At 39.7% G+C, this 24,790-nt stretch overlaps 1 protein-coding gene and 1 long non-coding RNA gene across 4 annotated transcripts; one reads left to right on the forward strand and one right to left on the reverse strand.

Annotated features, from left to right (window-relative positions):
- Nucleotides 1-957: 957 nt before the first annotated feature.
- On the reverse strand, nucleotides 958-24,790 carry ptpn6 (protein tyrosine phosphatase non-receptor type 6). 3 transcript variants are annotated; one of them, XM_082550777.1, is made up of 16 exons: nucleotides 19,125-19,683; nucleotides 18,737-18,762; nucleotides 17,188-17,310; nucleotides 15,592-15,786; nucleotides 12,141-12,324; nucleotides 10,803-10,919; nucleotides 10,396-10,524; nucleotides 8,911-9,007; nucleotides 8,718-8,797; nucleotides 8,443-8,589; nucleotides 6,293-6,424; nucleotides 6,024-6,178; nucleotides 3,379-3,446; nucleotides 3,095-3,246; nucleotides 2,732-2,796; nucleotides 958-1,246 (listed from the first exon to the last, which is right to left on the reverse strand). In XM_082550777.1, exons 2-16 carry the CDS (start codon nucleotides 18,742-18,744, stop codon nucleotides 1,150-1,152), a joined length of 1,749 nt encoding a protein of 582 aa, XP_082406903.1. In that variant the 5' UTR covers nucleotides 18,745-18,762; nucleotides 19,125-19,683; the 3' UTR covers nucleotides 958-1,149. The 3 variants fall into 3 exon arrangements, with proteins under 3 accessions (XP_082406903.1, XP_082406904.1, XP_082406902.1); XM_082550778.1 differs by lacking the exon at nucleotides 19,125-19,683 and adding an exon at nucleotides 18,959-19,109; XM_082550776.1 differs by lacking the exons at nucleotides 18,737-18,762; nucleotides 19,125-19,683 and adding an exon at nucleotides 24,521-24,790.
- Nucleotides 18,711-23,826, forward strand: LOC309716767. Its single transcript, XR_014279510.1, has 3 exons — nucleotides 18,711-18,793; nucleotides 21,067-21,236; nucleotides 22,724-23,826. It is a non-coding gene; the product is annotated as an uncharacterized lncRNA (long non-coding RNA).

Here is a 24,790-nt window from a genome sequence, read left to right on the forward strand (position 1 = left end):
TAAAAGTATCGGTGCTGGTATCGCCAATGCTGGGCCTGTATTTACTTGGTATCAGATCAATACCAAAGTTAGCTACATAATCAGTATCAATTTGAGATTTAAAGGAGGTCTGAGCAGTCTGTTGGTTTCTGCAAACAGAAACTGGGTAAATGTAAGAAAAAATGAAAATAGAAACTAAAACAATTTTTTGAACTCAAATAAATAATTTTAGAGAAAATATCCTTAGTTTTAGGATGTGCTAATTTAGTAAGATTTTCTATCATGACTGCATGACTGTGAGTCAAATGCTTTCAGTAAGTTATGTGATTTGTTGCAATGGCTGTGGGGATTTTCCTTAAAATAATACTTCAAAAGACTAAAAGTAACACTGAAATGAATAAAAACTCATTTAAAACAAAACATTTTCAAACAATAAGAAGGAAACTGAAACAAGCAAAGCCACTCTGACATTAAACTGAATTCAAAACAAAAATTAAAAACAAAACAAAAATAAAAACTAGAGTAGAAAATACAAATTCAATAACACCTGCTGTGGGCGAAACTTCCAGAGAGGCAGAAAAAGTCTGCTTAATGCTTCTAACTGAAAATGAATTTGATGAGTTTATAAATGGTCCAACCCAGAGAAGCTTTAGAAATTGAATAAATGCAAAATAAAATAAAAAATAAATAAAAACAAAAGAGAATTTTTATGGTTTCGTATAGTTTTGCTAAAACTGTGTGAGATTCATACTACTACTGCTCATGTTTCGCTAAAATTAAAACCTGACACCAGTTTTCTTTATGCAAACAGAAGTAAAGCGAAATTAAAAATGTTTTTCCCTCCTGAATGAAAACCAGTGCTGAATCCCTCCTGCTTGAACTGCAAACAGGGAGAAGCTCCCATCGGTGTTGCATGCCTTATAGCTTCTGATGTTTCATCTTGGAGAACAGACATAAATAAAGATGCAGCACAGAAAGTGTACACACAGCCCGCCTTTATTTTGAACAAACATCAGCCAAGCAATCATGTAGCATAGACGATGTCATCAAGTTATGCTGTTTTTCTGAACCTTCCTTTTATTTTGCGTAAGGCTTCAACAAATAGATTGCATTAACAAGGGTGTCTGCATAAATATAACATGACATACTTTGATAAAACCTCCCAGTCTTCTATCTCTTTTTCACGGAGCCACTCTTCTTGTCCGACTTTGACTTTTTCGCGTCTTTCTTTCCTTTTGACAGATTCTCGTAAACGTCCTCTTTGTTTCTGGAAAGAGACGAAGAGAAAGCTGATTAGTGATTTCATCCTAGCCGCCAAGACTGATTAAACACAGATCTGTGAGAAACGCATCAGAGAGAGTGGAGAGATTAATGAAGGTCACGCTGCATGAGAAACGTTTAAACAATCCATCACTCAAAGCTGCAGGCCATCTATTCAGCTCTCCAAGTGGGTCAAAGTTTACAGCGTTACAGTGAACCGGCCAATGTGTGTCTGCTTTCTCCTAATAATTAAGTTCATTAAAAGCCTCGTCCAGTATGAGCATCTCATAGTCCAGAGGTCACAACAGACAACAGGTAAACAATATGACTTCATTCATTCACACAGTGCAAAATGTAAAAAAAACATTTTTTACACTTTTTTACACCTACATCCATTAAAAGTCCTCTTTGCATTAAGTCATCATGATGGCTGAAAGCAGCTTTTAGCAGGATACTTGTGCTTCAAGCTCATAAAGCAGGATGTAGCAAATGTAGGATCCAGTGTTTTTGGAGTTTGACCAAGTGGCCAGTGCAGTAGAGCCAAAAAACTGCACTTTCTCAAACAGCCACTTGGGGCTGGTTTCTAAAGTGTTATGAGGGGCAAAAAGCTCAATGTGAGGCTTCAGAAGAGTGTCTGTGTCCATCTTTTATACACAACCTGTGTTTGACTAATAGTCAGATCAGCTGCTTTGATCTTTAATCGTTCCTTCTTAAACTTGTCTTTGGACTTAACGCTAAAGACCAAATCAGCTGAATTCTACTTTTATTTTCTCTTTACAGGTATTGAGGCGCGCTACTACATCTATGAATCATCTACGAAAAAACAAGATTGTGGAAAGTCTTTTATGGCTCCAGAGAGAGCTCTGAAACCGGCCTGAAAAAAACCCCAACAAATAAAAAGGTCAAAGGTCTACTGATGTCGACTGAAAACTAAACAAGTGTTTCTCTCATTAGTATTTTTACATTGCAGAGATTTTATCTCCATGAGGTTAGCACCTGTCCTTTTTTGCACTACCTACACAGGGAACTACACAATATTTAAATAATGAAATATTTGGGTCGAGCCCTGCCTATTTCTCGATTTCCTCTCTGTATCTTTTCTAACATAATAAAAAAAAAAAAAGGCCAAAATTGCCACAAAAAATCTTTCAAAAGTAAAATTCTTTCTAATTTCCTCTTGTACTGATGTCCCTTTATTAAATTAAAATGAATCAATCTGTTTTTCTAAGAATATTTAAACACATAAATCAGATTTTAATTGGTTAATTAATTGGTTTAACTGGTTTAAACTAGAGTACGAACTACTCGCCGATAGCTCCCCACGTTAATGAAACAAGACTGTAAATCAGTTCTTCCTCCAGAAACTGCAGACATGAACCTGAAGACGGATCGTGTTTTTAAACAAAAATAGGGTGGCAGTGTGAGATTTAGAGGAACAACGTGAGTGCATTCGGGACACTCGATTCACAATCACACACACAGAGTCACTCACTTTGACACCACTCTGCCCGCTGGTTGGTGTTTGATTTGGAGATTTCCATACTCGGTCTCGGTTTCCTGAGGAAGAGAGAGGCAAAGACGTTTCACAAGTGACTGAGAAAGAATTAGTCAAACAGGGAGTGAGGTCACGTTGCTGGATCAGTCTGCGTGGTCGACTGTTTTCGCGTCTTTGGGTCAACGTTCATCTTTCATGAGGGACTCTGATAACTTATCATTCTGCTGGCATTGAACTGCTCCGCTGTAGTGTTTAAATCAATGATGAAATGAGCCAACACTCATTCACAGCCTCTTTTCTATGTTTCCCAATTTTAAACTATATTTGAGCCGCAGTGACTAGATTCTCTGCTCCTCTCACCATTGAGGCGGAGTCTTTGGCCTTGGCGATCTGTATGTACTCAGCCACAGCCAGGTAGATGAATTTGTACTGGGCCTCAGTCTGCACCATACCAGAGCGCTGCTCTCGCACCATCTGAATGTATTTCGCAATGTCAATATCAATGTCCAGACCTGCAATGAAAGGGAAGTGAAAAAAAGGAAGGCGGTGAACGGAGGCACAGCAACAAAGAGTAAAACACGTCGAATGGTTTCATTTTTACTTGACTGATTTATCAAGAACATATTTCTTTACTGTATTGTTACCTAAAGTATCAATGGTCTCGATGATCATGTCAATTACCACGATTGTGCCCGTTCGACCAATACCAGCACTGCAAAAATCACAAAAGAAGCAAAGTTAATCTCACCCACGGAGACAAACAGGTCAGAAATTTGGACCAGAAAAGAAAGCACAAATGGATTAATGATGCAAAGTCCATTAAGTGTTCTAGTAAGCGGCGATACTGAACCAACATGTGCAACAGTAAGATCTCTTCTAAGTGCAATACAAACATCAATAACAATGTGCTTTGAGAAGTACTTACCAACTTCCCAATTTCTTAGTCTGTCACTTTCATGTTTCAGATCATCAAACAGATTTTATTATTAGACAAAGACAACCCAAGTAAACACAAAATGCTGTTTTATTAAGTGGAAAAAAGAGATCCAAACCACCAAGCCCCTTTGTGAAAAACTAGTTTTGCCACCTTTGGCAGCAAAAACTGCAATCAAGCATTTGCAATAACTGTCAATGATTATTTCAGATCGCTGTGGAGGAATTTTGCCCCACTCTTCTCTAGAGAATTGTTTTAATTCAGCCACAGTGGAAGAGGTTTGAGCATGAAACAGTTGTTTAGGTTATGCCAAAGCGTCTTAATCCGATTTAAGTTCAGATTTTAACAAGGCCACTCCAAAACTATTGTTCCTTTCTTGCTTTCTTTTGTTTTTGAGACACTGAGAGGTGGACTTGTTGGTGTGTTTCCAATATTTGTAGTGCTGCATAACCTGACAGCGACTGAGCTTTAGGACACAAACTGATGGCCGGACACACTCTGCTTCAGGATTTTCTGGTAGAGAGCAGAATTCATGGTTCCATCAACTGCAGCAAGTCATGCAGGTCCATCACACTATCAGTACCATGTTTGACTGCTGATATGATGTTCTTTATATTAGTTGCTGTGTAAGTTTGTAACAGGATTCAGCTTTTGTCTCAGTCTGTCCACAGAATATTTCTCCGATTACATTTTCACACAGGCAGCACTGACCTAGAGGCAGTTACACTCACAGCTCAGTGAGATGCCAACAGGCTCGCATTACTCAATCAATACTGGTGCTTACCATGTGCAACACGTGCAACATTTATCATCTAATATCTGGCTTACATACAGCAAAACCCAATGCAAAGCTAAAATTGGTCATAAATCAAAGTAATGCACACCATAATAGTAGTGAACGCTGGGAAGGGACTGGCATAAGAGGACTAAAATCAATGCAAATCTATTCAGTAGTTATTGAGACGTTTCTCCAAGAACCACAAATGTCAGTCTCATGATGCTGCAAGAGAAAAACTCATCTTGTCACAGCACCATTAATGCCAATTATAAACTTCCCGACAAAAACAGGGCACAGATAGCTCAGTAGGTAGAGTGGTCGCTCCATGATGGGAAGGTCAGGGGCTTGAATCCACTTAACAGCTACCCTGAGGTACCCCTGAGCAAGGCGTCGTCCCTACACATTGCTCCCTGGGTGCTAGATTGGTGGCAGCCTGCTGCTTCACTGAGTGAATGGATTAAATGCAGAGAGAAATTTGTCCCCACAGGGATCAATAAAGTATACATTATTATTATGTTGTTTCTGAATCACTAGTCACAAATCTATATTTATTTCTCTCTAAAGAAAAAATACACATGCAACCATTTGTGAATATTTTTTAAGCCATTTTGTTTTTGCAGAGCCTCATGAGAATCATACAATTTTGATCCTGTTACTGGATTACTATATCCAGTGATCTGAACAAATGGCTCATTTGTGACTCATCCACGGCCCTGTGCAGGGGAAAGTGCACAGGATTTTACAACTAAACTTACACTTTTACTAGTTTGAAATATGTAAAACTACAAAAAAACAAACAAACAAGTTGTTTCAAAAAAAAAGAAGAAAGGCCAGGATGAAGCTTTAAAACAAAATTAAAATCAAGTGTTAAAATCATTTGTTATTAATTATTAATCAGAAAAATATTTTCTAAATCAATAGGTTTGTCTAGGAAATGTCAGAAATGTGGACTTGATGCTATATTATTAGCTGATGAGATAGGCACTCCCAAATAACCAATCTGAGAGTAGGAGAGATTTTAAAAAATTAATTTAAAGTCTTTACTTGTTTTCATTTGAAAATATTCTATATTTATACATTATCAGGCAAAAATCTAAGTGAAGGAAACATCATGCTGTTGCATGCAGAGTCCTGTGTTGGGTAAAGTATTAAATTCTTCATACTTCATTTTTTAAACATGTCTGTATCGTTCAAAAATGCTAACACAGGGATCACATAATCACTTGACCGACATCCAAAATCTCTTTAAGGAAGCACAAGCAGCCTCAGCATCTTTTAAATCACACTGGGAAAATTCCAGTAGGATAAACTGTCAGTAAACTTGAAGCCTTTTGTTTAGTTACTACTAATCTTAATCCAGAAAATGTGCTTGTTTTAATCTTAAACCTCTAAGTATTATCACCTAATTAAGGATTATGAAACCCAGCACTTTGCAAAAAAAAAGAAAAGAAACAGTGTTGCTTTGATATGTCTACTGTATTTAAAATGCAGATGTTTTCCACATCACTTGTTTAAAGTAGAAAGGATTTGAGAAGTGAAATATTCAGTGAAGAGTGTGGGTTGCAGCTGTTAGGTACCTGCAGTGGACGATCATGGGACCAGCGTTAGGAAATTCAGCCTGTTTAGAGTTCACTTGAGTGAGGAAGCCGAGGACACCGCCTGATTCCTGAGGGACGCCGTGATCTGGCCAGCTGAGGTACTGGTAGTGCCACACTTTGCGAACATGTTTTGGCTAAGAATGGGGGGGGGGGGGGGGGGAACAAGAAAGGTCAAAACCTGGAGAAATCATTAGGTGTGCAGAGATGAGGAACCACAGTGAGGTGAGAGTTAGTTGTTTGTAGGTCACCTGGTCCAGGGGTGCGATCTCCAGGACTCGGATTTTATAATCACCAGCTTCCCTCTCTAGCTCGCAGCTCACCACGTAGCGGCCCACCTCCTTAGTTGAGTGGAGCTCAGGCCAGTATGGAACGCATTTATTCTGCACAAAAATGAAAAATAACTTCACCTTAAGCGTCACTTCAAAATCAACTAACATCTCAGGCTTTTTAAAAATCATGGTTGTCTTTCCAATTATAGTAAATTTTTTTTTCTGTGCTTCCACTTTTAACTTAAAAGCCATGCAGACAACTATTTAAAGTAGTTTCGCGCTGATCATTGTTTACCAGTCTTCTCTCGAAGGACAAACGAGGGTTACTTTAAGAGGGAAGTAGTCAGATGACACATGCTTTTGAAGTGTTTTCACACATGAGCATAAATGGACCGTGTCGGGAGACGCAGGTCAGGGTGATGTATGAAGGTGGCTTTTCTCACACATAGCACACAACAGGAAATTGTTGGCTTCAGCCACTTTCTCACGCCCAAGATTTTTTTTTTTTTGGGGGGGGGGGGGGGGGGGGGTAAGGGATAAAACATGGCGACCAATCACACTGTGAATTCACTCAGTAGGTTAAAGGCTTAAGATCAGGGCAGCATGGTAAGTGTGAAAACCACTTACAAATGTTGGATTTAAGTTGTTAGTCAGTTGTCTAGCACCTAACATGCACACAGCAGCTAATATGTGAGAGCTGGATAATCAGTGTATTTTACATCAAAAGCCACATACACATAATGTTAAGTGGCACAGACCAATGAAACTATTACCTCATACTATTAAAAATACCCTCCAAATTTGTCTCTTTTCTTTCAGCTTAATGATACACAATAATTAATTACTTGTAAATAATTGTTTGTTTTAGCTAATTACTTTGGGACATGATAGGCACAGATAAAAGTCCAAAATTTCTCCTTCTTTATAATTTTCACATTACAATCACACTGAACTGTCTGGCCGCTCATTTCCGGCTCTTGGGCCTTATGTTTGACACCTCTACTATAGATCATCAGTTTTACAGGTTCCAGCCAACAACACGCAACAGGTGTGAAACACAAACAAGAATCAGCACACTATAAAAAACTGAAATAAATGTATTAGAGTATAATTAAATGTCTACCAGTCACTTTATTAGGTATATCTGTTCAAACACCTGTAACCCCAAATGCTTTGACCTGATAGGAAGGCAACAGATAAACCTCATAAAAACCTCATTACAACGCAGGCATGAAGAAGGGCATCTCTGAATCTGTAACATGTTGAACTTTGAAACAGATGGGCTACAGCAGCAGAAGACCACACTGAGTGTTGCTTCTGTCAACTAAGATCAGGAAATTGAGGCTATGATTCACACACGCTCACCAAAATTAGACTGGAAGGCTGGAAAAACTTTGTTTGGTCTGATGAGTCTTAATTTTCTGCTGCATCATTTGGATTGTAGGGTCAGAATTTGATGTAAAAAAACAAAAAAAACAAAACACGAATCCATGGATCCATCCTGCGTTTTCATCATCAATTCAGACTGATTGGTGGTATAACTGTGTGGGGGACATTTTCTTGTCACACTTTCGCCCCCTTAGTACCAATTCAGCATTCAGCACAAGCTACCTGAGTATTGCTACTGAACATGTCCATCCCTTGACCAGAGTGCAGTGTTCTCAAACTAGTTTCCTAAGATGACAGTAAGCTCTCGGTACTCCAATGGCCTCCACAGTGCTCCGCGTAGAGCACATTTGGGATACAGTGGGACAGGAGATTCACATAATGCAGACAAATCTGCAGCAACTGTGTGATGCTTTCATGCCAATGTGGATCAAAATGTCTGAGGATCTAGCACCAATCTATGAAATGAAGACTTAAGGCCATTTTGAAGGCAAAACCCGATGCTCAAATTAAGCGTTTAAGGATGTCCTGATCAGCTCACAAATTCATTCAAAAAGCACAAAAAAAAAACCTCAAAACAAAAATGTAAAAGTCCCTAATCTGCTTTTATTTTATTATATTAATTATTCTGATACTTTTCGATAGATTGGTAACATGTCCAGGGTGTACCCTGCCTCCAGCCCAACTGTGACCCTGTATTGGATAAGTGGAAAAAAAGGATGCATGGATGTTGCTATACTGACCCGTCCTTTCTCGACCTCTCTTGTTGTCATCACGATCACACTGGTCCTCTCTTGCCATACCATCTGCCAGAAATCATTAACTGTTGTTGCTAGACACCCCTGAGTGGCAATGTAAACTTTCTGATCTTCGGATTCCTGCAGTTTGTTCTGCAAACACAGAGCGAATCAATGCACACTCGGAACCAAGAAAGACTTCAAAGCAACAAATATCACAGTTTTCTTCTGTGTCTTTGTCACGCTGTGTTTCTATGAGCTCAGTGGCTTTGGATTCTTACTTTCACATAGTTGCCGTTGATGTAATCTGAACCCACAACATTGGGATCACTGTCCTCCAAGATGACCCTGGTGTCATTGACTTGTGAGAGGAAAAAAGTGGAAAGAAGTTCATTGAGAAACAGTGGGAAAGTTAGCTCTGTGTTGATTTCTTTAATTCAGAGAATAATAATGATAAAATAAAAATGCGCTCACATGGAAGTATGTTCTTGTATCTGTTTTTGCTCTTGTTTTCAGGTCTTTGGCCCTCATCTCTGCTCTTTTTCACCTTTGCCTCCAACTTTTGAAGAGCCTGGCAGGAGAGAGGATGACAGCGTGATGCCTGCTGTGACCTGTGCAGTATGCTCCATATACAAACCAACGCATGTTACAGTTTTATACTAACACGAAATGATAACAACAGCTGTTTTCACAGAAAAATGAGGTCAGCAGAAGGCCTGAACATGTCCTTTCTCACATGTAGCATACAAAAGGACATGTTAATCTAGCCTAGGCTACACCCACTTTGTCAATAATAACCCATTAACTCATGTCCTGTACTGCAGTCCTGGACATGAGTTCATAAATGTATCTACAGGAATTAATGTTTGTCCATTTTTACATTTTTTTTGGATGACCCTTCCTCCCCAAAAGACACAAATCCATCTACGTATGGTGATCTTTATGCACCATCAGTCACATGACTGACATGGGCTGCTTACTAGAGTGACAGCATGCTACAAACAAATGTCTTTTTCCTTGCACAGACAGAAAAGGATTACTTGGAATGGGAATAGTTTTCTTTTCTTTTCCTTTAGTTTCCCATGCGTACTTTGTCACTGGCCTCTTGCATGTTTATTACATTCTTAGTCATTTAAAAATGACTAAGGTTTTTCATACTACACCAATGTAATTAAGTCGTGGCTAAACAATTAACTGACAAAGGTTTCTGTTTTTTCACTATCTAACATAAAAAGTTTTGGGTTTCTAGTGAATTCACAATTAAAAACACGAAAATAGAACATTTTCTGTGAATTAACAAAAAAGTTCTGTTTTATAACTACAGGGACAGTCTGGACATGAGCTACTGCTTTTACACATTCATTTTATCATGTTCAAAAAATTTAATATACTGCTGAAACTGCAATGTTAAAATACCTCATGGATCAAAGTGGGCCGTGTGCGGTCCACGATGATTTCACCACTATAGGAGAAACTTGAAGGATAAGTTTAGTTCTCCAGAAAATCCTTTGAACTGATTTTTCGATTAAAATGTTCTTTTGTAAAAGAATTTCTGACTCTGGTTTTGGAAATTAGTTTACAATCTTTCCATTAAGTATTTACATTTTAATGAAATAATGAAATAAAGCCACGAGGGTTTAAATTTACTAATATTCTTTACCTGGTTTGACAAGTAAATCAACAGAAGTTCAAAATGAATCGATGAAAAGAAAAGAAACACTTAAATGTTCTGCTTGTGTGGTGATCAAAGCTGCAAATGAAGCTTTGAATGCCCCATATTTAGTGTATTCTCCAACCACAAGATGGTAGCATACTGCCTGTACAGTTGTTTAGGCCCCACAAGGAAGTAAAATACCAAAGCCTGATGGCAATTTCTGTTGGTTTATAAAATGCTGATGTGTGGTCTATTTTATGCTAATGCTTTGTGTGAAACAGCAATAAGTTTGGATTAAATCTTACGTCGAATTCCTCCCAGAAGCCCGCCTTGCTCTTCTCTCCCTCGCCATCCTGCTGCTTCTGTGTGGTCTGGTCCAGCTGTTTCACTCTGCTGTCAATATCTGCTGCGTTCACTCTAGTGGAGTAATACGGCTGAGGGAGGGAAGGAAAATTTTATATTAGAGATTAAAGGAAATAAGAAGCCAATGAGCGCGTTACACATCGTCATAATTAAGACAAACGCAAACAAGTGAGTAATGTTTCCTATCTGTGGGCTGTGCTGCTCGTCTTTTAAAATAATTTACAAAGAAGACATCCTGCCCTCGTTTTATAAGATTCAAACATGGTTTCATGTGACATTTACCTCAGACATCACTCACACTTTTAGAGTTTCTGGTCTATTGACATAATTTGTCTATAGTTTATCTCACCTGTTTGAGGTAAACCCAGTTTCCAGAGATCTCCTCAATGCCTTTGCGTTTGTAGTGCTCCACCAAGTCTGTCAGCGTGTCAAACATGTCTGAGCCTCCGATGGTATACCTGTCACTCTGCACACACCAATCATGTCAACGACAACAACAACAAAAAAAGTTTCAAAGACGGCCAAGTGAAAACCCACAATTAAAGACAAAGCAAAATTGGAGTTCAGTCAGACAACCCGAGCTTAAAATGTTTAGAGTTTAACATCTAGGCTCCAAACTCTTTCATATTTCAAATATGACACATAAAGTTATGTGTCATAAGTATAACACATAAATTGGGAAGTGATGAGTAGATATTGCCCCGAAACCTGCAGGTGGATCCTGGGGCAGTGTTTGACATGTCAAAGGGAGACATGGGAAATTCTGCAGAAATTCTGTGAATAGGTCACCAAATTGAGATGGCCTGTATGGTACAAGACGGTATAAGAGTGTAGAATAGGTGTGTATTAAGGAGCATACACGATTCAATCCAAAGTAAATAAGAAAGGTTTTGGTACAAAAGAGCTGTCAGAGAGCATCCCTCTGTGACATGCACATGCAAACAATATTCAAAGCATGTCTACAAAAATGCGTCAATGCTAGACTGCCCAAAATTCTCAGTTTTACAGTTGCTACAAAGCCGATTTCCTCAGGCAGCGAGCAACCTTCTGCAGCAGCCGACGATTCAGAGCAGTGTGGCCGGCAAACTCGCCTGATCTCTGCCACGTGCTTGTGAAAAGCCCCTTTGTGACCCCACCACTAATCTTATATTAATCTTGTTAACCCCAGCAGTGCACAAAACATGTAACCAATTTAAATGCAGGCCGAGGAGTGTTTTCTGTGAGGTGTGCCGTGGTTAAAAATAACATGCAAAGGCCCTGATAGTGACCAATGGCGGAAAGACACAATCTATGAAAATGAGTCGGCCATGTGAGACGTTTTTGTGAGTATCATTGGCAGTTGTTTGCTGTGGCTGTGTAAACAAAGACTGATATCAGGATAAGGTTGGGTTTCATCTGTTTGTCTATTTCCACTAAAACATGACACTGCTTTTTTTATTTTTTTTATTTCATCAGTAGCTGAAGTATGAGAAAAAAGTCTTTTATTACATAAGAAGGGGAAATGAGACCTAAAACCTTTTTTCAACGTGAGTTGCACATATACGGGAATGTCCCTCAGTATTTTTGTGATGGGACGCAGTTTCAAGGTCTCTTGTTTCTGTACGTTTACACTAAGACAGTGATAAAGAAAAACAATACCCTGGTTTCATGCATTCGTATTTGCCACTGAAACATGCATGGCACCCACCTGGCACATTATCTTTATGTGCGAGACCCTCTTTCCTCCGCTTTTGCTGATCTCGTCCGTCAGAACAGAGAGGACAAAGTCTCCAGGTTTGGACAGCGACTCTCTGACCAGGAAGGTCCCTGGCTCGTCTTTCACAGAGAGCAGCTTCTCGGCGTTGGACCCTGACAGGTGACCGTGGTACCACCTGAGACACATGCACACTTGTTTAATATTAAAATGGCAACTTGTGTCTCCTGCAGATTTTTGGCTTGTGAGCACTGCAAGATAACTTTGACATTTTAGACACAAAAATAAAAAACAAAAAAAACCTCCTTCTTACTGCTTTCTACACGTGAGCTAAGAACCGGTAGCGCCATGGGTGCTGCATTAAAGGCATTCAAGCCTGAGCGGTTGTCAGAGAGACACTGATGTGGTTCACTGGGCTGTTATGCGTACCGTACAGTAAAATAGAAATAGAAAGCCACAACAGAATCGGGAGAATTAGAGGAGTTATAAACAGCGAGAGAAAATACACAGATGTTGCCGTTATAGAGCAGGTCAAGTGTATTTTTATGTCCAACACTTACTTCGTGTGTGTGTGTGTGTGTGTGTGTGTGTGTGTGTGTGTGTGTGTGTGTGTGTGTGTGTGTGTGTGTGTGTGTGTGTGTGTGTCAGTGCATGCTCAGTCAGGCTGGGCTGTGACTTAATTTTAGGCACAGTTCTCGATTTCTTCGTCTAAACTTCCTGCATTGCGGTCGGAAAATTTCTGATGACAGATTTCGTGGCTGAAGAGGACAAAGTATTTATAGACTCCCCCCGGTTTATCATCCACAGATAAGTACGCTTTGTTTTTTTTTTTCTTCTTTTTTTGTGTGTTGCAAGTAGTTTTTGCATGCTTTTAATAATTCCCTTCTTTCTTTTTTTCAAGATTTACTTCTTTGCCAAATCACACAGCATGCTTTTACAAAGAAAAATAAATAGAGACTGCACCTGGTGATTTTTATTTAAGGCAGTGTGCAAGAAAAACAGCAAAGACAGAAAAAAAGAGGTCGTTTTGGCTCCGTTTTACAGACGCTGTGCAGCAGAAAACAGCAGCTGTGCGTGTGAGTGGTCAAAATTTTTTTTAGCACAGTTTAAATATGCATGTGTTGTGTGAGGTTGAACATGATAATTGTCCTCAGAGCACTTTTGTCCTTTTTCTAGGAAGCGTTAAGCTTCTAGGTAAATAGGAACTCTCATATAAAGAGGACTGCATCACAATGCAACCTGGTGAGGTAACTGTGCTCTGCAAAGAGCCGAGAGAGAGTTCGGGTTAGATGAGGAAGATAGCAAGTGAGTGAGCAAGAACATGATGGAGTGTGCAATAGAGGAAGGCAAAGCAGGGTCTGGCCATTGCTTTCAAAAGTGTCAAAACTTAAAGTTTCCAACCGCAGCAACAAAAGGGAAGTTAGACAACCGACAGAGAGAGAAGGACGGGGAGGGAGGGGGGGCACAGGGTAGAGCATCTAGTTTGGGTGAAACACACCATAATACACACATACAGAAAGCAGTGTCCTCCTTGAGTCATAAAAGGAGTCAAAGTGTACAACTTTACCACTACAAGTTGGACATTAACCCACTTTAAGCAGCCTAGAGTCGCACAATGTTTCCAGCTTGGAGGAATATACCGTCAATTAGCCGCCACCTCTAGCAGTAATGTCATAGCGTTCAAAAACCTGCGCATATAAGCTCTAAGAATATATATATGCAAGCTTTCTGATGTTGTTTTTGTCAAACAATACATAGATTAAGATTTGGATGTGTATAGCAGAAGGGCAGATTGTCCTTTGATGTGAACGCAGACAAAGACGTTAGAAAATCTGTATCATCTGTGGCTATATTTAGCAGACACGTCAGACATCAGCAAGAATGAAATAACGGAAAAAAAGTGTTTTAGGAAGCAGCATGATAACTGCTACAAACTCTGCTACGCGACTAAAATTCCTGCATTTGAAAACACATTTTTAGGTTAAATTTAAAAGCGGTCGTTTTAGTGAAGAACTACTCCTGTTACAGCAATGACTGCAATGCTGATTTGTAACCAAACCACTCAAAACTCAAGCGTTAAAAGGCAGGCTCTTCCTTATGCAGCTTCTCGTAACAAGATCCTCTCCAAACGGTTCGAAATGATATCCTCTATGAGTTCATTCCATCCTAAATAAAAATAAAAATCTTTATTTACATAAACTGTTTCAAATTATTCGTTAATATTTCTCTCAAAAAAATGGCTTTCGTGGACGATAATTGCTGGTTATTTTTTCCACATTCACTTACTTAAACTGCTCTGTTCTGGGAACAAAGATAAACAATGCTTCCGGCACTGCTGCGTAAAGTACTGACAGAATCTCTCGGATACATGGGTGCAAAGGTTAAAAATAAATCTACGCTATCAGAAGAGTCAAAGTCTGATATCACTGCATATTTAAATTCATGCCAGATATTGATTTCCCTTCTTTTTTTTTCTCTCTTTTTTTTTGGCACCTCTGATTAAAAATAGAAGTAATTTTAGAGGGAATTCTGGTTGACTTTGATCTATTTCTATTAAGAGGAAAAAATAAAACCAGTGTTGCAATAATCTATTTATATGCAACAAACACACCACCTGAATGTTTGATCATCACTGTGCGTGTGATGCATGTCCGGAGCTGGGTTAAAAGTGTTTTTAAATACTTCTGGAGGAAGTAAAATGTTAAGCCGAACTAAAAATCTGAGCTCAAGAGAAGCCCTAGGAGATGATGTTTTTGGAGTCGATCATGGGTGAATACCCCACTTAAAACAGTGTCATGCAGCATTTAAACCAAAACACGCAGAATATTTGATCATATGTCAGGATTATGGATTATGAATAATCAGGGAGGAAGGATGAGGTAAAATTTTTTGAGTCTTCTTAGTTTTTTGGGGCCCAAAGCCATATCCGATTGTTTTGAGGGAGCTACATTTTTTATATGTAACCTGTGGGGGTTTCTCTGAAGAAATACTTGAATTGCAAATAAAGTTTCCACCTGGAAAAGAATACATGCTGCTCGTATGTAATCCACAAGCTGCGGCAGGGGAGACTGGCGTAGGAATAAAGTCTCGACAGCTCGACAGCGTGGGCACTTGTTTTTACTGACTCATATGGTAAAAGAAAAGTTGCTATTACATATACATTTTTTTTTAAATTGGCCACAGATCAAAAGTGTTTCCCACAGAGGAAAAGATTAAAGCCGAAAGAAATATTGAAACAACAAATGATGCCTGTTATCCCAACTACAGAGGAAATATACCTGGTCACAGTTGACTATATTTGACTCAACCGCCTAACTAACCACTGTTTTAACTTAACCCGAAAGTGTAGGTGGAGCCAGCGCAGAGAGGCCGGTGACTGTGGGCCACATTAACCGGCTGGGGCTTGAACAGTGAACACAGAGCTGAGACGTAATGATGCACACACCTCTCTGTGGTGGGGTCGGAGCAGTTGAGGGGATATTTGAGCTCGATAACGGTGCCGTCCTTGTCCTGCAGGATGCCGTTCTCTGCCGTGTAGTAATCCACCAGCTCTGACAGCGTGGCAAACTTCTCACCGCCATATAAGTCATAGTAGTCTCCTGTATTTTGGATGCGGATGTGGGTCACCAGCTCACCCACCCTGAGAAGATAAAGCCACACCAACTAACCGTCAGTGTTTTCCTGGCATAAAACTTCCTGTTGACAGTGTGTAATAAAAATTGACCTGCACAACAAATTTTATGTCGTTTTTATCTGTCAAAAAAAAAAAAGATCAAGGGCGCTCGGCCCACAAATTACTCAACCACAATCTCACAGAGCATTTCACAGATTCTGCAGCCAACAGTACTGTATAGTACCTGTGTGTGTGTCAGTGCATGCTCAGTCAGGCTGGGCTGTGACTTCACTTTAACACATGGTGTATATATTTTGTATTCTCTGGTTGCCTGAGTAGTAAAGACTTTTCTAGATATATTGTGTTTCCTGTTATCACTTTGGACCAGGAATCTTGCCAAAGTCTTTTTATTTTTGCATTTAACAAGACTTTGGCTTCAAGAAATAAATACCCTTTAACATCGACTGAATTTAGGCTTGGGACAAAATTTTAAACTGTTATCTTGGCACTGGAGCAACTGGATGTTACCGTTTCGTGTCTATTCAGTGTAAAGGCTCCAATCTGCAAGACGTGTCTAAGATGGAAAAAGAAACCTGTGTAACTAAAATGTGTTTTTAAAATATCCTCCGATGGTGGTTAATGGGTTTAATGTACTTTGACCTGGTAAATGAGAGGAGCTGTGGTTTTGATCACCAACCTTCAACCCAAAAAAGACAAAAGCGCCAAAAGTGTTTTTTTTTAACGTGTAAAAACTGGACGATGGTTTCTGGAATATAAAAAAGCTACAATTTATTCCATCTTTTTGTCTCTTAAACAACAGATTTTACCCCTCGGATCATCAGTGAACAGATGTTTTATGTCATTTCAGCTTTCAGGATTATGAAACTGACCTACATGGTAGCTTTACTTTAAGACCTGCTTATAGGAAATGACCACTGACACACTGCAAAAGCATCTACAGAAATATTGTCTTTGGAAAAAGTTCTGACATGTGACCTTCACAAGTGTGAGTGTATCACACTTCTACTGCACAGTCACAACATAAGCCAACACTGTGAAACAAGGTTTTGCTACTCAGGATGATTATTTCAGGTATCAGATATATTTATCTGTACTATTTTAACAGGAATAAAATGGTAATTTACAATTCACAGTTTGACTTTGTCACGATCACAAAGTGTGGCGGGTGCTTTCATTTACACCTGCAGTACATGGAGTCCTCAAATATTCAGCATCTCTTTTTGTATTTAAAAAGAAAAAGACAAAAAATAGAGAAATACTTTATATTGTAGGAATTTAGGGATTTAAAGAAGCTGGGAATGCAGGAATCCAATTTTTGCGCTGGGGGTATCTTGAGATGAATCATGCACATCAAGCACGAGCTTTAAAATTCACAAAATCAAACAAAGATTTTGGGTGCTCTATTACCTTACAGACAGGGAGAAATCGCCAACATTTTTCTTACTGGGCCGAGCCAAAAAGCTGCCATGAATGCCTCGAGTCTTGAGTATCTCCTCGGCCTGCAGGCCTGTGATATCTCTGTGGAACCATCTGCATAGACATAAATATAGTGTGTAAAACATAGAAATGCACTCAATGCGAAGCCGCCACAAAAGACTTTACGAGATTAATGTCGTATGCATATTAACACGCAAGTAACTGTGCACAGGATCGCCGCGAGTATAAGGTAAACTGATTAAAAACACACAAAAAAAACGCAAAATAGCTGCACATCCTCACAGAAACTTTGAGGCTGATCTCACCGGTCTACAAAAAGAAAAAGAAAAACTTAGTTCAGCCTTTCGAACACCAATTTTAGCACATCTCTGATCTAATTGCTGCAAACTTCTGTTACTATTTTTAGATATTTTTAGATTATGCCAATTTTACAGTTAATATGTTATGGTTCACAGTCAAAACGGCAGTTTTTGCTGTGCATGCATATTAATCACGTTTACAGACTTTAATCTTGATCAGAAAATGCAAAATTACTTTTTCCGCTCATTCTCGTTATCATTTACTATTAAACAGGACATAATGACATCTGTTTAAACGTTTCAATAAGGAATTTCAGAATGGAATAAAACAGCAGCAGAAATATTGATACTATGCAGCACATCTGTCCAAATATAACCCACAAATCCACAAACTCTCCGGACCAAAACGGTGTTTGTCATTTGTTTGCTTTAAAGGTGTGATACACGTTGGCTAACACTCTGTGGCTAACCACAAAAAAAATTCAACAGACCTAACGTTGCTTTTTAAAGATTTTATGCACATTAGATTAAAAATGCTTTTTTAAAAAAAAAAACAGCAAGAACATTTTGAATGTCGCTGCATCAGGAAAAGTCACCTCACCAGCTCACTGCAAGAGCATGGCACAAAAACGGGCCCCAGAAATGTTGGAGAATCCTAACTTTGGGTTTTTCGCGACAAATACGGTGAACTAGAATTAGTCAAGTTTGAATACATCACTGTCAAAAGGGTAGGGTGTATTCAAGGTTCATAAAACTACACTCACAGATAATTAAAAAAAACCCAACTTGTTTTAAATGATTACATTTTCCATTTTAATCAAGGAAATCTTTAACTTTGGGATGCCAAAAGTGATCTTTATATGGGAATGGGTTGAAAAGGAGAACATCTGTAATACTGTTACCAATACACACTAGTGGCAGCTCATGCAAAGGGAACGTGATACAGAACCACTAAAGAAGGCAAGTGTTGAGGCTAACAGGTGTTTTACTCAAAGCTCTGAACTTAAACATCATCTATGACACATTTTTTTTAGAACAAACAGACAAGACAAGGCAACCACATGATAGGGGAAGAGAGCAGGACGAGTCGGCAGCTGGAGAACGACACAGGAGGAAGAATGGAAAGAGAGAAGTTGTCTTTACGGCTTGCACAAAACACAAAGAACACGACCAGAGCTGGCTAACAGAGTACTACAGTGTCCAGCGGGGGACTGACTCACCGAACCATGTTGTCTCGTCAACGTTTCTGGGACCAAAGAGAAGAAGAAGAGCGATTGGTGAGCAGGAGCCGCTGTGTCACATGTGTAAACTCAGAAGTATACGTTTCTTCTTTTTTTCAAATCACTAATCTAAGACAAAAACTAGCCTTCCTCACTTCACGGTCGCTAAAACTGAAATTAAGTCTGGTTCATTCGTGTGCGTTTACTCTTTAACTTACTTACTCGACTTCAGACACCGACATTTCCCATCTAATGTTAACCTCTGCATAAGGCCACATTCACAAAACAACCATCAGCCCATGCCATTCTCCTCCATCTACTCTTGCCTCCACCCTCTTCCTACATCCTACCCCCCTCAGTCTCAGTAGGAAAACAGGTAAACACTTACTCTCCTCGGCTTCCTCGGCAAACAAGTGACACTCAACAAGACGTACAGACTGTATACGTCTGCCTCTCCTCCTCTCTGTCGATCTCTCTCGCGCTCCTCTTCCTTCCTTTTTACGTCTCCTTTCACAAAATAGTGAAAGCAAGACAGGAACCAAAATAGCTGACAGGCCGGAATTCCTCCACCAGATAGACTTTTTTAGACGACAACCACAACAGCAACCAAAAAAAAAACAACTTGTTACATTTGACAACGGTGTCGTTTTAAGGTATGAACATGTGCCCTCTGGCGCTCCATCGCTTAGTTTTCTGTGCAGACCTCGACAAAAACGGCAGCAGGCGAGATTCAAACGGTTCCATTCGGCAGCGAATCACAAGCCAGAGCGACACACCAGTAATTCCAGCTCAGTTACAGGAATAAAACATCCACCAAATAGGCAGTTTGAGCTTCTCGTGCCAGCGTGAACAAGCCCGCACTTTGTCTCTCACTAAGCATTTGCAAAGCTTTTCCCCTCTGCCTGCCCACCTGTCTGCAACCACTGTTGACTGTTTGTGCTTTACTTCCAGGTGTGTATATAACGCACAAAGGTCAGAGTCACAGATCGCTTCCTCATTCACAGTTTAACCTTCCCCCCTCGGTGTGCAGAAATGTTTATACATAACTGTGTGTGTGTGTGTGTGTGTGTGTGTGCGCACATGTGCTGCTTTCAGCTGCAAGCGTGAGCGCCTTTCATTATCAGACTGCAGAGGCAGAAGCACCAAACCCGAAGCTGAAAACTGGCATTAGGCAAATAATTTAATGCCACATGTTTATCTTTGCTCCATAATTTTCAAGGAGAGGCCAGGTTTCTTGCAATGCAACACAGACACACATAAGAAATGTCTGGCTACTCTGCAAACACATGAAAAAAAAATGTTAAAGAACCACAGATAATCTGAATCTAACTTGCATGTCATATTTACCTATAACAGGCTTGAGAAGGCAAATTTGAATTCAAAATATTTAATTCCTTTTCCCAAGAATATATACCCATGGGCCATGCTGAAGTGTGAAATCAATTCTAACGGTCTTAATTTAAGATCGTTACAGATAAATTTGCAAAGCTGACAGTGAAGCTGTGCTTAAACTCTGTCTTAACTTTTTTTTTTCACCCAAAGTGGAAGAAACTGCAACATATAGTTCACCTCACCCCCCCTATAGACACACACACACACTCTCTCTGTCTTGCGCACACACACACACACACACACACACACACACAGAGCCCTGCAGGTGCTGCTGGTCGTGGTTAACACAAGCTATTGCAGTTTGCATTATTCTGCGCTGAGGTTCTCATGTTTAACAGTTGAAGCTGGCTTCCCCATCTAACATCACAAAGCTTCAGTTCTCAGGCTGGGGGACACAGGCAGAAATGTGCACACACACTTTGTCTTTGTACCGCCTCAGAGTGACAACAAGGATGTTTCCCAGATTTGGTCAGTCTGCTGAGTGTTGCAATGCATCGGTATGTTGCAATGCATCAAACTGTTTCTGTTTAGAGGAATTTACAGTACACGCACTTCTGCTCTGTTCATTAAAGGCCTGAAGAGCGAAGATAATATTAGTGATTGGTGACAGAAATTGTTATTTTAGCCTCACAATCACAACTTCTTTGTTTCTAAATGTGAAGAGTTGTTCCTCTCTGTTTTTGTATGTTTCAAACTAAATGCCACCGCTTTGATTGGGGAACAGTCAGGCAGCATTTAGGCTGCATTTCCTACCAATTATTGCTTTGAGCTTTTGCCTTTAGTGCTGCTTTAATTCTTAGTGGCTTAGACTCAACAAGGTTCTGGAAAAATTCCTCAGAGATTTTGGTCCATATTGATCTGACAGCATCACACAGTTGCTGCAGCTTTGTCAGCTGCTCACCCATGATGTGAACCTCTCGTTCCAACACATCCCAAAGGTGCTCTATTGGATTGAGACATGGTGACTGTGGAGGCCATTTGAGTACAGAAAACTCATTGCCACGCTCAAGAAACCAGTTGTGAGCTTTGTGACATGGCACATTATCCTGCTGGAAGCCGACATCAGAAGACGGGCACACTGGTCATAAAGGTCAGCAACAACACTCAGGTAAGCTATGCTGTTCATGCTCACTTGGTATTAAGGGTCCAAAGTGTGCCAAGAATCATCCCTCACATCTTTACACCACAACAGCCACTTTAAATGTTGATACAAAGCACGATGGATCCATGCTATTGTGCTGTTTACACCCAATTCTGACGATATCATCTGAATTTTGCAGCAGACTCATCGCATGAGGCGACATTTTTCTAATATTTCATTGTCATTAACAGTGCATTTAGGTGTAAACTGTGTGAGCAGCACCTGGTTGTAAAGGCCAGAATGCAGTTTTCAAAGTTTCCAAAGCGAACTTTGGTAGATGATGCTTGGTCAATGTGTTGTAGATATGGATGAAAGGTTTCTCATCAGTACCAAGAAAAGCAACACTTTTTAAGCCTCAACAACACAAAGCAGATGGAAAATATCAGCAGGTACTGAAAAGGCTCAGAAAAGAAAAAAGAGAAAAAAAGAGAGAGAAAAAAATTTCATTGTCTGGTTTTTGTGACCCCATGTAAATCATAGCCTCAGTGTCCTGTTCTTAGTTGACAGGAGTGGGAACTGGGTGTGGCCTTCTGCTGCTGTAGCCTATCTGCTTCAAGGTTCAGCATGTTGTGCATTCAGAGATGCTGTTCTGTGGCTGTAATGAGTGGTTATTTGAGCTACTGTTTCTTTTCTGTGAGCTCAAAGCAGTCTGTCCATTCTCTTCTGAACTCTGACATTAACAAGGCTCCACAGAGACGGTTGTGTGGGAAAATCGCAGTTTCTAAAACACTCAGACCAGCCCTCCTGATACCAATAACCAAACCATGTTCAAAGTCAATTAAATCATCTTTCTTCCTCGTTCTGACGCTCAGTTTGAACTTTAGCAGGTCATCTTCACCACATCTACATATAAACCTAATAAACTGAGCTGCTGCATTAAGAATTAATTAGACAGGTTAAGAAAGTGTCTGGTGAGTGTATGCGTAGACCTTTTAATTTCCATATGCGTGTTACCTGATTTACTAAAAAAAAAGTACTTAAAAAAAAGGAAAAGAAAATAGGCAAATCCCAATTGGACATCTTCGGATATTTTCCAAGATTTATGAACCAATGTTTATTTTCTATAGGCATTTATTACCCTTTATCTAACCAGGAAGTGATACTCTTGAAATAAAGAATCTCTTTTGTGAGAGTGTCATGCATCCATACAGGCAGGTTAAGGCAGGTTTTTCAATGTAAAGTAGAGAAAACCTGCACGACTATGGTAGAAAATGCAAACTCCATACAGAAGTAATGAAAGCACAAGTGACAGGTAATGGACTAAAGTGAGCAAATGCTTGAATACATTCGATCTGCATTCAGAACTACACTGAATTATGACCCACATTCTCTTCAGCCAAGTCCAGAAGCCTGAGTTCAGTTATAAAGCTACCACACAACATTTAAATCTTGCAACTACAATTCAAGACCCGTTAAATACTCAAGATATTTCTCATATACTCTAACCTTTGCAGATCTGCTTTCAGGTACAATGCACCACAAAGACTGAAGGAAATCCAAACTGTCCTAAAACTACAGACTTTCACTCTCCTCGGGGATCTTGGAGCTTTATTACCTGTTTTTTTTTGTTTGTTTTTTTTGTTCCTCCTGCTCATAATTTCCTGCTGTGTTTACAGTCAAAGAGTCAAACCTTAGATACTGATCTGTATGTGAAGGTTTACGGTACACATCAGCTTTTAGATGTCCCCCACTGATGGAAATCTCAGTAATAAGAAGGCTAACCTGCCACTTTTCATATCCTCCCTGGTGAATTTGATGTCGGTCCACCGAGTTAATGTGATCCGTGAATTAAGGTTTGACTCTCATCATCCAATGGAGCATAAACTGAGTGCCATCAGGACGCTACAACACAGAGCGAACACCATCCCCACAGACGCAGCGGCCAGGGAAGCAGAAGAACATCACATCAAGGAGGCCCTGAGTAAATGTGGTTATCCCAGCTGGACATTTGTCAAAGCTGGGAAGGCCCCTAAAGAAAGCTTCAGCCGATTCAGGAGAGAAGGACAACCGCCGCCTAAGCAAAAACCTGCAGTTATCCCGTATGTGTCAGGAGTATCGGATCAGTTGAGACTCTGTCTCTGTGGCTTTTAAACCTCAAAACACGCTGCGCCAAAAACTGGTCCACCCCAAGGATCAAACAGAGTAACATAGTGTACGCTGTTAAGTGCCGGGAGGATTGCAGGATTTATACATCGGGGAAACCAAACAACCTCAGTGGTCTAATCAGCGGGTGTTGATCAATGGTCACGAGAATTTGCATAATTACGATGAAGGAACTGACCACCCGGCCCATTGTTCCTTCACTGGGCTGGTTTCAGTCATTATGCAAATGAACTGTTTATAAAATGCAGTCAGCTGAGACTGAAGAAGTCACTTGGATGAGTGACAAAACGTTTCTTCCACTGAAAAACGCTACGTGAGATGAACAGAATCAACTTATGGAGTGCCACTGTGATATTTTTAATCATAAATATGCCACCTGCCATTAATTTGTCGACTTCTCCGACAGCTTTTTGTAGTTTTCATAGGACCATGCCCCTTTGCACTGCTTCCAAGCACTTTGCTTTCTATTGTGTGCCTTTCTCTTGTTTTGTGTGTGTGTATATATATATATATATCTTCTGTTTGCCATTTATTCCTAATTTATTTATTTTTTTACTATTTGTTTTTGCACCCGCGAGATGGCGTGGAGCACCTATAATTTCGTTGTACATGTACAGTAATAGTAAAGAGCTAATCTATCTATCGACCAATGTGGCAATTTTTTAAACATTGTAATCTCTGACTTTACTGTAACTTTTCACTTATAATTATCACATTTTACTATTCTATTGTGAACTAGCAAGTCTGTTTACGCAAATACTGTTTACGCAATTTATGTACTGTTTCCGCAAATACTCATAAAAATGATGAAAAACTATAATTAATTACATTAGGACAGCTCAGAATATCTGTCATGGATTAGGGGACCCGTATAGCTATAATAACCACAAATAAAGCCATTAAAAAAGCATTCTTGTATAATTTTTTTTTTTTTTAAGTCAGTAATTTTATCTGTTAACTCTGCTTGGTCGTTTGAGGGTTAAACATATCCTCCAAAGTCTTCAAAGAGACAAAAGAACAGACAAAGCATAAAAAGTAAAGTAGCAGCAGTAGAAACAGGCAACAACGAAGCTCAATGACAAAAAAAAAAGTATTGCAAAGCAGCAGCAGAAAAAGAAATATTTGTCACATATGCACAAGAAACTTACCCACAAGACATTATGTGGACTCTCCTCTTTGCACTAAGCCTAGATTAGTCTGTACGAGGAAGTGATGGTGGGGTAAATCCCGAAGTCAATATTCCTCCGTCTCGGATCAGAGTAAAACTCACAGAAAGCATCAGGTTACTTTAACATTCTGCTCATGAATTTTGAGCGCAAGTTAAATCCCCTTTTCCTTACACCCAGTCAGGCTCAAGTTTAGCCTTCCTCTCTGGCTCACTCTCTTTCATGATAAGATATCAGGCTTCATTACCGGCC

Source organism: Aulonocara stuartgranti (assembly GCF_965226115.1).
Source record: "Aulonocara stuartgranti genome assembly, chromosome: 11".
In the NCBI taxonomy this organism is placed as follows: Eukaryota; Metazoa; Chordata; class Actinopteri; order Cichliformes; family Cichlidae; genus Aulonocara; species Aulonocara stuartgranti.